General features: G+C 36.3%; 1 protein-coding gene across 4 annotated transcripts in view; it reads right to left on the bottom strand.

The window, feature by feature from the left end:
* CBLB (Cbl proto-oncogene B) overlaps positions 1-13999 on the bottom strand; it is a 222869-nt gene that overhangs the window by 69876 nt on the left and 138994 nt on the right. For all 4 annotated transcript variants that reach the window (XM_059392040.1, XM_059392041.1, XM_059392042.1 and 1 more), the window contains exon 10: positions 13745-13948. In XM_059392040.1, the coding sequence (XP_059248023.1) occupies positions 13745-13948 (204 nt within the window). The remainder of the gene's footprint in view (positions 1-13744; positions 13949-13999) is intronic.

The raw sequence follows: 13999 nt of genomic DNA, 5'->3' as shown, positions 1-13999 counted from the left end.
CCGGGGATTGAGGAAGCGAGACTGATTGGCTGGCTGCAAGCATGGGTGAGCCCGTGCTCGCAGCGTGATCACGGAGAGGGGCGTGGACTAGATCGGTGATTGGCCGAGGTAAAGGATATAAAGCGAGAGACTGTCGGGACAGAGAGAGAACTAATAAGCTTGCCACCCATCACGTTTGCGGGTCGTTCTTGCCAGCGAGAGCGACATCGGAAGAATAAACATTGTTAAAATGTCTATACTGCCAGAGCAATCTATACTTTTAATGCTATTCTGATCAAAATTCCACCGGTATTCTTCAAACAGCTGGAGTAAATAATCCTAAATTTGTATGGAATCAGAAGAGACCACGAATCGCTAAGGAAATGTTGAAAAACAAAAATAAAACAGGGGGCATCACGTTACCTGATCTCAAGCTTCACTACAAAGCTGTGATCACCAAGACAGAAAGGTACTGGCATAAAAACAGACACATAGACCAGTGGAATAGAGTAGAGAGCCCAGATATGGACCCTCAACTCTATGGTCAAATAATCTTCGACAAAACAGGAAAAAATATACAGTGGAAAAAAGACAGTCTCTTCAATAAATGGTGCTGGGAAAACTGGGCAGCTATATGTAGAAGAATGAAATTCGACCATTCTCTTACACCGTACACAAAGATAAACTCAAAATGGATAAAAGACCTCAATGTGAGACAGGAATCCATCAGAATCCTAGAGGAGAACATGGGCAGTAATCTCTTTGATATCAGCCACAGCAACTTCTTTCAAGATACGTCTCCAAAGACAAAGGAAACAAAAGCAAAGATGAACTTTTGGGACTTCATCAAAATCAAAAGCTTCTGCACAGGAAAGGAAACAGTCAAGAAAACAAAGAGGCAACCCACGGGATGGGAGAAGATATTTAACGGTCTTTTAAAGGACTGTGATTCCACAGTATCAGAATTTCCCCTTGTAGGTAGGAAGGACAAATGACTCTAAGGCTGAGGTGTGACACAGGCATGTAGCCAGTCACCTTTAGTTGGCCGATTTTTATTCTTTTCCATATAGATTCTACAGTCAGCCATTTCCCTCAGCCCTTCCTCCTGTGTCTTGTCCCACAGGTCTAATCCCCATCCCAAGATCACTCGGGCCATTTACTGTTCTCTACTTCTGATGTGTATGATAAAGGAAGTTGTGGGGGGAAAGGGCAAGGACAAACAAGTCTGGAATTTATTCTCTGGCTTGGATTTCAATTCTAAGACTGAACTGTGCTAACTTACACACCTCTTACTGATGTGTCCACAGTCCTCACAACCACTACTATCTCCATTCTTTATAGAAATGCAGATTTAGCACATGTACATAAAACTCCTTGAGTAGAAGAGTAGGAAAATGTTTATTTAATCCTGAATAGTAACAGTGAGGTATTTTCGTGGCTCAGGCAGGATACACTTGATTGGAATATGTGAATTTCAAGTGTGGCTAACTGTCAACCTGAAGTCCTAAAGCCAACTGATTATAAAAAACAATGACCATAAAATTAGACATGTAATCTGACTTCCTCCATGTATATTTTCCATATGTAATATTTGAATGCAGCTAGAACTTTAAAATGCCATACAGTCTTGCATAAATCACTCCCATGTTAATATTCACCTGTGGATTTCAAAAAGGTTAAACCATTTCATGGAGGCCTTATGGGCTAATAAAATTAAATGAAATAAAAGCTGCTACAAAACGTTTGATTTTTATTTGGATGATATAATTAGGAGTGTTGACTCTTTTGATATATAACTGATAAAATACCATCTATTACATCTCCAGAGTTCCAGTCAAAGTTTGCTCAACTTCACTACCAAAAGATAATTCTATTAGAGATATCCTTAAACAAAAGGTTCCCATCCTTATTTCTTATTTTGTCCTAGACAATTCCTCTCATTCTCAAGGCCTAAACAAAAACCTAAACAAAAAATTAGACTAAAGTCTTACAATGCGTTCAAAAGTCAAAAATGTCACTTGGATTATTTGCTGTTATGAATTCTGATTATTAACACAAGCTTCTAGAATTTAACAAGCATTTTTGTTTTTTTCATCTTGATTGGAAAGCATCTTAAATATAGAAATAAATAATAAGAGCAGAAGTAGTAAAGAGGAGGTTAACAGGTTGAAGGGTATGGGTGCTGTCAAACTGTTCACCATAATAAATAAGTTGTATTGATTTTGGTGCTCATCTCCTCTGTCTTCACAACTACATTTTTACCATTCCACTTTTTTTCTCTCATTTTAAAGAACATAATTCACTACATAAAATTTGGAATTATAGGAAAATATATAGAGGTTTTGAGGACATGTACACATAGCCAATGGTGATCTTTCTTAATCACACATACACATTTTTAATGTACACTATATTGGCTAACAGTATTACAGCAAAAGAATTCTAACTGCCATTAAACATTCTTCATGAATATAATTTTAAAGGATGAATTATATGGATATACCAACATTTACATAATTATTTCCTGCCATGAACACTTGGGTTATTCTCAATTTTCTTCTATTATAAAGTGATAACATGAAGTCTTTGGTCATACACATTTTAATTTTTTTGTTGAGACTTTGACTTTATTTAATTAAAAAATACTTTTTATTTGACTATAGTTGACATGCATTTTAATTTTTAAGGGGAGAATCACAGAATGTTTTGAGCATAGGATAATAGGGTCATAACTAAACTGGGTAAAATTTTATGAATATGCATAAGACCCTTTCACATGTTAAAAACAATTTATTCTTCTACCAGTTATGTATGATGGTTACCACTGCACAAACCTCAAAAGCATAAAGTATTTTTAGTTTTGAATTCGTTTACTTCAATAGTTGACTGGCATTTCAGTGGCATATGTTGATGTTTCACTTTAAACTGCTTTAATAGTTAGAAATAATGCAATTTTTGTTTTGTTTTGTTTGCCCTGTGCATTTCTTCTCTATCTTACTGGTTTTGTATGTTCTTTGTCTTGTTATCCATATTATTTTAGGTACCCCTCATTGAAATGAGCTCTTTATTTATTGGGATAGTGAACCTCAATTAATGTTACAATTGTTGTAAATGCTTTCTCCCCAGTTTAATTTATTTTCTTCATTATCTTATTGCAGAGACTTTACCTCTGTTCTTCTGGTTTTAATCTCCTAATGAATAAATAAAATCTAATTAGTGTAATAAGAAGACACAGTAATCAAGGGATACTTTAAGTATCTTGTCCATTCTGCCACTTCCTTAAATGGAGTCCTTCTTTGGTCACTCCATCTTTATCTGCCTATTTTATTAAGTTAGGGTAAAGAAATGGAAAGCTATGGAAAAATTAGTTAAGAATAGGAACAGGGTATGGACATGGAATTAACTGTAGAGAATTTATTGCACCATATAAAACAACCATTTACATAAATGCAACTACAAGAGTTGGGAAGATGGAAGCACACTTTCACATTACAGAATGGTTGATTTTTATAATTCCATTCCTTTATCTTGATCTTGGGTAATTCTCACTTTTTTCTACTATTACACTTGCTTTCAGAACTTTAGAATAAATTATCTTTTTTCATTTCAGCTCCTTTCAAAATGCAAAAGCCGAGTACCTTAACTCCTGCCTGTATTACCATCATACCAGCATATTTGTCTAACAATTTCTCCTAAGTTCTTAAATACCGGTAGTGATAAGTATGTCTTTAACAAATTGGAATCCTGGTGCTCTAGAAATTTAAAGACCACATCTGATTCTTTTATGTCTATATACTTACCAATTCTTCCTAGCCCTTTGCTTCCTGAAATGAATAAATACTATTCTTTATTTCTCTGACAAACTTTACAGAATTCTTTAGCACTCAGAATAAGGATGCTAATGACCACCATAATGAATAGGGAAATCCAAATTTGCAATTTTAACAGAAAATCCTGAGAGAAAAGGCCCAAGAAGTGAAGTAGTCAAAAGCCCATCTCAGCACGCTCAGCAATTACCAATAATAATCGGGGATTCATTCTATTTTAGTCACTCTTCATTTTATCCATACCTTTTTAAAAAGCAACTTTATAAAACCTTTAATAAGATCCATTATTATGGAAATGGCAAAACATTTGGTAAGAAACCTCAAACCCAGCCAGGCTATTATTAAAAATAGGACAAGAGAAAACCTCTCCAATTACTAATAAGATGAGAGTACTGACAATCCCAGAGATAATCAAAGTCAATTTTATAATATTTCTAACAAGATTTTTACTTAATGAATTTTCATATCTGAACAAGGTAGATCCACATATTATAAGGATGATGAGAAGGACTCTTAGAAGGTCAACATTTTTCTCTAAATGCAGAAAAATTAATAAAGGACACTACGGAAGCTTTTATCATTAAAATATAACATTTTAAGTATAGTTTCCTTGCTGCTAACTATCCTCTTGATTCTTTTCTCATGTTAATTTGTGAACATAAAACCTAGAGTCTTTTAAAGAACAGCCTATACTGAATATTTTTCTGAGGGTATCCATTATAAAGATATTTATCACACACACATGCACTGATTCATAGGCAAGTATGGCTTATGTTATCTATTCTGGAATACCTGCACTACTGTTTTTAGATAATAAAAAAACTTACATGAGGAATGTGATGCTCCACTTCCAGAAGCTTTAATATGTAGGAATTTAGGGAGAAGCTGAGAGTAAAAAAGTCCTCCTAATTTGATTTACAGATTCAATGCAATTCCAATCAAAATCCTGGCAAGTTATTTTTTTGTATCATCAAATTTCTAAAGTTTGCACCAAGACAAAAGACCACAAATAAACCAACATGATACTGAAGAACAAAGAGGACTGACACTACCTGACCTCAACATCTACTACAAGGCTACAGTAATCAAGGCTCTGTAGAATGGTCAAAAGGAGAGCCAAATATTTCAATGAACTATAATGAAGAGTCCAGAAATGGACCCATATAAAAAGAGTCAACTAATCTGTGACAAAAGAGCAAAGGTAATACAGTGAAGCAGACAGTCTTTTCAACAAATGGTGCTAAATCAAGTGGACATCCACATGCAAAAAAAAAATTTTTTTTTTTTTTTGGATACAGACTTTGTGCCTTCACAACAGTTAATAAAACCCCTAGAAGATAAATAGGAGAAATAAAGACGACCTTGGGTTTGGTGATCACTTTTTGGATACAACTCCAAAGGCATTATCCATGAGAGAAAAAAGTGGTTAAGTTAGACATCACTAAAATTAAAAATTTCTGCTATGTAAAAGAAACCATCAAGAGAATAAAAAGACAAGCTACAATAAATGGAAAAGACACATCTGTAAAGGACCGTTATCCCCAATACACCAAAAAACTGTTAAAACCCAACAATAAGAAAATGACTGAATTAAAAATGGGCCAAATACCCTCACAGATACTTTGCCAAAGATATACTGATGCCAAATAAGCAGATATAAAAAGATCCCGCTCCTTATCATATACCATCAGGGAAATGTAAATTAAAACAATGAGATACCACTATTCACTTCTTCCATGGCCCAAATGAAGAACACTGACAACACTAAATGCTGGAGAGGATGTGGAGCAACAGGAACTCCTATTCATTGCTGGTGTGAATATAAAATGATACAGCCACTTTGGATGACACTTTGGTGGTCTTAGAAAACTAAACCTACTTTAAATGCGCATCACACCATGAAGGAAACCAATCTGAGAAGGTACGTAGTATATGATTCCAACTATATGACATTCTAGAAAAGGTGGAGCACCGAGGATTTTTAGGGCAGTGAAAATACTCTGCATGATACTATTTTAGAGGATCTGTGTCATTATACATTTCTCCAAACCCAGAGCCAAAAGTGAATCCTAATGGAAACCATGGACTCTGGGTGGCAATCAATGTAGGTTCATCAGTTGTAACAAATGTGCCCCTCTGATGGGGAAAGTTGTTCATGGGGAAAGCTACTACACATGTATGGGGATGGGGGTGGGGGTATGTGAGAAATCTGTACGTTCCCCTCACTTTTGCTGTGAATCTAAAACCACTCTTAAAGTCTTAAAATACAGAAATGAAACAAAACAAAAAAACAACCAGCCCTAAACAAAGTCCTCAAAAGAGGGGGAAAATTTCTGCTGCATTTTTTCCTAGAAGAGTATAATGTAAGGCACCTTGTTACCTCACTAAGCATACGAATATTTGTGTATAAAATGAGATGCAATATTTTAAATTATTATTACTATTTACATTCCACTAACAACTTCCAGAAATTTTCAGATATCACAAATTAGAAGCAGTGAAGAACAGATAAAGGGTTACAAACTTAAACTTGAGGAGCTACTGAGTGGATGAAGAGTTGCCTTCCCTAAGGTTTGACAGGGAGCTGGTGGATAAAATTGTACTTTAAAGAAGGGCAAACAGCCTCGCAAGTGGAATAACCCCAGAGACACTGCTCCATTAAAACGTTAAACACTGTTAACTACACTGAGCTATACACCTCCCCCCTGAAGTACCTTAGGAGGACCTAATCCCCTGGCTTGTGACCAGCATCTACAGCCCTGAAATTTCTTTGAAGTGTCTATTTTACTTTAAACATCTACATGATTTTTACATCCTGAGCCAAATATTATATGCGATTTTAATTTAAATGTATGGCTCCCCTCTCTTCGAGAAACCTCCCCTGAAATCTCATAGCAAATGTAAGCTTCAAGAAGTATGTCGGGCTGATTGTAGTGGCTTCTTATGCCCTTTGATTCACTCAGCCGCATAACCAATTTTGAAAAGTCAGGAAGGGTGACATATAATTCAGAAATATTTCCATAAAAATGGCTGAGAAACAAGAACATTCTGGGGATTAAAGGAATAAACTTCAGTCACTGAAAAATGCCCTCATGTGAAACCCATACTGGTTCACAAAATACCAGGTATAACTGGTTTGAACAACAAACAATTACTGTTTAGTTACTGTAGCTCTTCACTGTACTTTAGAGACTACTTAATTATTTCAATTTGCCTATGTGAAAAACAAGACTATTGTAAGCTTGTCTAAATTATTTAGTGTTTAAAACAGGATTTCAGCTGACATGTTGGCAACTTTGCATTTTCTTTGAGTTTTAAACCTAAAGGATGATTTTATGATAAATTATTTGACTATAGCCATGTCATGAAATTAAAACTATGTAGATATTAACATAGCAAAGAAACACAACCAACCGCTTGCCAAACCAACACAGTTTTGGTGTCCAGTTCTTTCCAAATGACGATAGCTAACAATATCTAAAAGAAAAAAAAACTTTCCATAGACATCTCAAAAATACTGATATTTAATTCTCAGAAACAGAGCAGTATCTCCTCTTAAATAACTATCTACAAAATAATATTAATTACAACTAATACTTAACATTTATTACATACCAACTCTGTTCCAACAGCTCTACATGTATTAACTCTTTACTCTCAGTAGGGTTTCACAGACAAGGTCACTGAGGCACAGGGAGTTAACTAACCAATGCAAGGCACATCGATTATTAAGTAGAACATAAACCCAGTATGCTGGGCTCCAGGGACCTTAAGGGCACTGTTCTTCAGTGTCACCACTGATCATTCAGTTAAAACAAAACAAAAACCCCCTTCTCAGTGGCATACTGTGTGTCAGGCACTATATAAATCTCTGGGAAGGAAAAAAAGGGCAAAGGCTAGGAGAGCAAGGCACAGCATCTCATCTCCAGTCTATCATAAGGACGCTGACTCAAAAGAGGTACAGGTATGAATTCAAGGGCTTGCTTCTCCCAAACTACTCATTATTCAAACTATTTTAAAGCAATCTGTAACATCTTTGCAGTCACCTAAAACATCATATAGCCCTTGGACAAAGGCAGATTTTCCCTTGGTTAATCCCACAAAAATACAAAAAAAAAAAAAAAAAGCTACTATTTAGCACGGAGGGCTTTAGGAAAATGAGTAAACAATGTAGTTAAGTGGCAAAGGAACCTGTTGACTTTGGATTGTCTAGTGTCAGCCATGGCTACCTGCATCACCCAGTGGGGGAGGTGAAGACTGCTGGCACATAAGCAGAATTATTCTTCCTGGGTAGGACTGATCCATGGCTTGCTGGAGGTCTTGTATCTCAGGCCACTAAATGCCACAGGTTTCTCCCAGCCCTCAGTCACTGTGAAAATCAGAATGTCCTCACATATTTCTGAATACCTTCAGGAGGTAGATCTGCCTGTGGTTGAGAAGCATGCCCTATATTTGAATATCTATTGTTATTTTTGTATTTCACTTTTCTTGCAAGTTTTGTCTTTACTACTCCCATGTGGACCTCTGTGGTCGGAACCCAAGTCACATTAAAACAGCAGCATTTCCCTGAAAACACTGATGTGTGCACGTGAACTCTTTCCTTGAGATCAGGAATACCATGGGTCCTATCCTCACACATTAGCATTGGGAAAAGCAAGAATTAGGTAATATATGAAGTTTTTAATTAATAATATGTATTTTAACCAATGCTGGCAACATTAGGGGAATGTATAAAAAAGATAAAAGAATAATTCCCTTGATCTCTGATTATACCTGTATTTCTTTTCACATGGCCATTCAAGCTTCTTGAAGCTTAAGTATGGCTTCAAGATAATGTAATGCTTAAGACCTAAGGAATTAATCTCAATCTCAGTTCATATACATGTTTAATCTGTCAACATTTTCATTTTGAATGCAAATCTTTGTTTGTAATTTTACATATTTGGTGAAAAATATGTTCTATCAACATAAAACTGCTGAGGAACTGTTAAGATTCCTAAACCTTTGACAAAATGAAACAAAACTTTGACTGACAACAGACACCTTTTCTTTGTTCTGATCTAACTGAAGTCAGAGAAAAGGACATGATCTTACCAATCACACCCTAGACTTCATCTGAGGACTCACTCAGATCCAGTTATCCTAGAAATTCTGACAGCTTGAGAAGTCAGGCAGTGGTACAATTTCAAGCAAAATCTAAAAATCTTCTAGTTAAAATCATAAAATAGACTATTTCTAGGATGGTAACCCATATGCTGTCATGTAGATTTATCCATTCTGTTTGCTTCTGTAACATTAGCATTATTATATTTATAAAACAAATAATAAAAGATATTCTATATGTTCAGTATGCAAGTATTTATAAACTCCAGCTACAGGATATTACCATGGTAACAGGAATATACAAACAGCTCAGTCCTCCATGCTATGATAGAAGCATTACTAATTTTAAAAATGCAATATGTTTAAGACAGGCAAGAATTAGTTCATAATATAGTTGTAACCCTGCTCATAAACAGGAGAAAGATGGGAATTTGAAATAGCAGACAGAAGAAAACTGAATCATTCTACTGGACAATGACTTACAGTCATTCAGGGAGTTGGAAGGATGAAATATTTTTAAAACGAATGAATGAATGAGTTAGTGAATGAGTGAATGAGACAACAGAATGAAAAAACAGATAGGAAGAAGATTCAGGTAGAAGAGTTACTGTGTCAAAATGACAGTGTGATATTTGTTATAACCTCAGTTGTTAGAACTGAATAGAATCTATAATTTGATATTTTGTACATTCACATTCAGCCTTCAGTTTGGAATAAAGAAAGATGTGTAAGATCAGGTCATTCATTTCAAAGAACATATGAGCATGCATGTCCATTTACTATTTCATTTAATATGTACTGTATGTGTTGACATACCAGCAAACACAAAGAAAGAAGATACTGACACCAGCCTTAAGAATGAACAAACCAATGGAGAAGGTGGTCCTCTAAACAAAACAAAACACTCTCGTGTAACTCCTTAGACAGAAGTACATATAAAGTGCTATGAGAACATGATGTCATAGCAATGTTTTTCCCAATTACGAAGAATTGATGCTTGCATCTACACTAAAATTGAGATTTTACTGAAAGTTAAGTGGCAGGAATTTATGAAATATAAAATTTACAATCTGTTTAATTGACTAGAAGCAGATAAGTGCACATGAAGACACTTAGTTGAAATAGGACTCTTCAACTTAAAAACAAATAATTATGAGTTGTTTAAATTTCTCCAAGATCTAACAACTGCCAGAAGGAAGGAGAGAAATCTGCAGTGGCGCTTTATGAAATGACACAGTGGACTGCCAACGAAGCCACTGAAGGGGGACTTCTGGAACAATGAATGTCTGACATTCTTCTTTTGGTAAACTAAAAAGAACATCAATGTAAAAACCTCAGCTCCCTTGACAGAAAGCTTCCCAGTGTGCCAGGGAGAACAAAACATGCCCAGTCTTGCGAGTGGGTGAGAAGAGGTGGGGACACCACGAGGGTCGCCCTGAACATTCTGCTGCACGTCTTATGTCACCAGTCACTCCCTTTGGAATACTGAAGCAGGGCTCAAGCTACAACATAGTTCAGTGGGAAACAGACCAAGACGGCAACTTTCCCTAAACTGGAGGGCAGCAACTGCTCCCTGCAAACTGTTAAAGGATAGAGTTCTTGAACGAATTCCTCTTAAGACCCCGCTCTCCTCCTCTGACATCAATCACTGCAAGAAGAAAATCCATTTAGTAAAGAAAAGTGAAAAGCCTTTTTCCTAGCTAGGAAACATTACCTCCTAGGTCAGGTGAACTACTTGAGCTGCTGTATATTTCTTAAAGACTTTTCTGTCATTCCCTATTATCCATGCACTCAAGAAACATTCTTTATATGCTTGCTGTGTCCTAGACCTGGGGCTTGCAATCTTTTTTAAGGGGCTAGATAGTAAATATTTGAGGCTTTGCAAGCTAAGTCAAGATGCAAAAAACAAACAAACAAACAAAACCAAGGAAATTATGTAGGTACTTATAAACTCATTTAAATATATAGCTGTATAAAATGTAAAATCATTCTTAGCTCAATAAAAACAAACCAAGAATAATGGGCTGTAGCTTGCTGATTCCAGTCCTAGATCACTGTCAAATATCCAGGCCAAGCTAAGACCATTAGGTTATCAAATTAAAAGGAAAAGTCTTTGCATCAAGACCTAGCTTCTTCCAATAAGAACCTACAGGGATGATCTAAGAAAGCTCTGCTCAACAGAATTATCTATTGGAGAATAGATGTTTTTATTATATCAATAATGCCCACAGAAAATGGTCTTTATCTGTACAGGTCAATATGGTAGTCACTAGACATGAGTGGCTATTGAGCATTGAAAATATGTTCAAGGGGACGGAGGAACATTTTATTAAACTTTAATTATTTTAAATTTACATTTAAATCAGCCACATATGGCTAGTACACCAGAAAACAGTTTTAATAGTCATCATATTATCAATTGGTAGGTCTTAAGTGAATGTGCTTGGGTTTTTGGTGACCCATTAGGTAGGTGTGGGTATAAATATTTTATAAGGCATAAACATTTTTAGAGTTTTATGTTTTTATCACCAGATCAAATTATTTTTAACTTCTGGTTAAAATTGTATTGGGGAGGGTCAGTCATTATTCATGATATACATTATATTATAGAACTGAAAAGACCTTCAGAGGATAGAGATACACTCTATCAAGTATAATGTATATGACATGATCCAAAGAGGGCAAAAGAGGCACACTGGGTGATGGCTCACAACTGGAGTTTTGAAGTTAAGAAGGTCTGGCATAAAGTATTGGTTCTGCTCTAGAGTACTACTGGGATCTTAGTTATAGTACTATTTACTATCTAGGCAAGCGATTTCACCCCTTTCTTCCTCAGTTTCAATCATCGTAAAATAGGACAGTAACACTAGCTTCTTCATTGGATTGGTGAAATAATCAAATGAGATTAAGGATTTAAGAACCCAGAACAGTGCCCTGTCCCTGAAATCATCAATGTTACTATTTTATTACCACTATTATTAAAATTTTTTAAAAAGATTTTATTTATTTATTTGACAGACAGAAATCACAAGTAGGCAGAGAGGCAGGCAGAGAGAGAGAGGAGGAAGCAGGTTCTCCGTTGAGCAGAGAGCCTGATGTGGGGCTCGATCCCAGCACTCTGGGATCATGACCTGAGCCAAAGGCAGAGGCTTTAACCCACTGAGCCACCCAGGTGCCCCACCACTATTAATTAAAACTAATATTGTATGAGGACTATTCAAGCATACATCCTGTACTCTGACTTAGTAGAAACCATTTCATGACTCAGCATGATAGAGAACGACACACGTGGTTTGGGATATATCGCTGGATTGTTATCCAGAAAATGTAAGTTAGTCTCTGGTCTCTACAACCTACTAACACAGTCAAGTGGCATGTGTAGTCTGCACCTCACTTCCTTATCTGAAACATGAGAGGAACATTTACCTCTGTAAATTATTCAGAGGATTCAAGTATGTAAAAAAGTTTTGCTCATAGAAAAGATACTGAGGAACAACTACTTCCTTTCTTCCATCTCTTGGGTCAAAGGAATTACATGCTTCAAAACTAAGTTGTCAGGATTAAAGGGTAGAATCAAGAGTAGTTTCTCTGGGAGTTAAATTATGACTTTTATGAAAAATGAGCTGAAGAGTAGAAATAATCTCAGACTGAAAATGTCAGAGTAGCCATGTTGGTGATGGTGACATATCTGCACGTGTAAAAAATACCAAGGGTATACACGTCTTTGTTGAGCACGGAACACTGGAATACAGAAAATACAGGAACCCAAGCAATGAATTTTGGTATCTTCAAGAAGCAGTAACCCAAATAAATGCTTCCTCTGTTTCCTGCACCAAAGATTTTCCCACTACAAAGACAGATGCAAACGATCTGATGCCATTACATGTTATTATCATTCCACCTAGATGGCAAATAGGTTTCATGTCACCTGCCAAGTCCTAATGAATTACTGTGGAGGTTCTATAAGGCTGTGACCTCAGCGGGGATGAGAGCCATGATTGATTAGCCCTGTCTGCCATGAGTCAGGAGGAGGGCTGGGCCGGGGCACCTTCACACTCTATTTGCAGATCCTTTCATACCACGCATTGCCATTTCTCTGATTTTGAGAACACAGAACTTCTGAGTGTAATCCAAATTTCATATATCTTTCTGTGCAGAGAATAACCTGATACCTAAGAGTCCAGCTTTCTTAATCATTACGTTTCTGGCTTGCAAATTATTCAGTTGGCATTCTAGCTCATTGACTAGTCTTTTGTGAGCTCAGCTACTCCAACTGGGCAGTAGCATCCATTCTCAGTAAATGGACAAAGTCAATTTTCTGAGTCAGTAATTTTGATAAGCAAAGCACACTATGAGAAATTCACAAAGGTAAATCTTATGTGACTTCTCAGTCACATAATGGAAGACTGGCTTTCCTGGTAAGAAAATAACTCAAACAGATACTTCCTTTAGACTTCAACAAAGACTTTTTATTCAGTTTCATCATTTCCAACTTTTATATTTTGTCTTAATTTTTGTTTTCTTAATTCTTGTTAATTTTTTCTTCACAGATTTGTTCTTGCCAGTCTTAGACTATGTTTAATTCTATATGAAAGCTCTCACTGTCTCTCATTTTGAAGTTTAAAACCAGCAGAAGCGCTTAGAGTCGATACTAGTTCTTTCTGTGTAGGATTTCATCAGACTATCAACATTACCTGGGTTCTCACTTTCCTTTTGATTCTTTCATCTTTCTTTCCCAAGCCCAAATCAACTCAGTTATAGCCTATGTGTGATAGCATCAGTCCTTTTTCATGTCCCTACACCACCCTGATGAAACCTGTGCTTTATCATTTTACCTTTCGAACATTCGCCAACCGATTCATCATCAGGGACTCCTCTCGGTCATCGTCATCATCCAGGTCCAGCATAGGCATTCCAAAAGGGTCGATGATGCTACAGCACCTGGAGCCTTCATCTCTTGGATCAAAGGGGTCCACGATTATGGGCTCCGTTCCTTTTATTTCACAGCGACAGAAGGGGCAGCCCTGGCCGTCTGACTCCTAAACAACAACAATAACAAAATGTGATTGGTCTTTACTCAAATAAAACAG

This window comes from Mustela nigripes, chromosome 2 (assembly GCF_022355385.1).
Source record: "Mustela nigripes isolate SB6536 chromosome 2, MUSNIG.SB6536, whole genome shotgun sequence".
NCBI lineage: Eukaryota > Metazoa > Chordata > Mammalia > Carnivora > Mustelidae > Mustela > Mustela nigripes.
The sequence above is the reverse complement of the archived record's forward strand: the minus strand, read 5'-3'. Positions and strand labels throughout refer to the sequence as shown.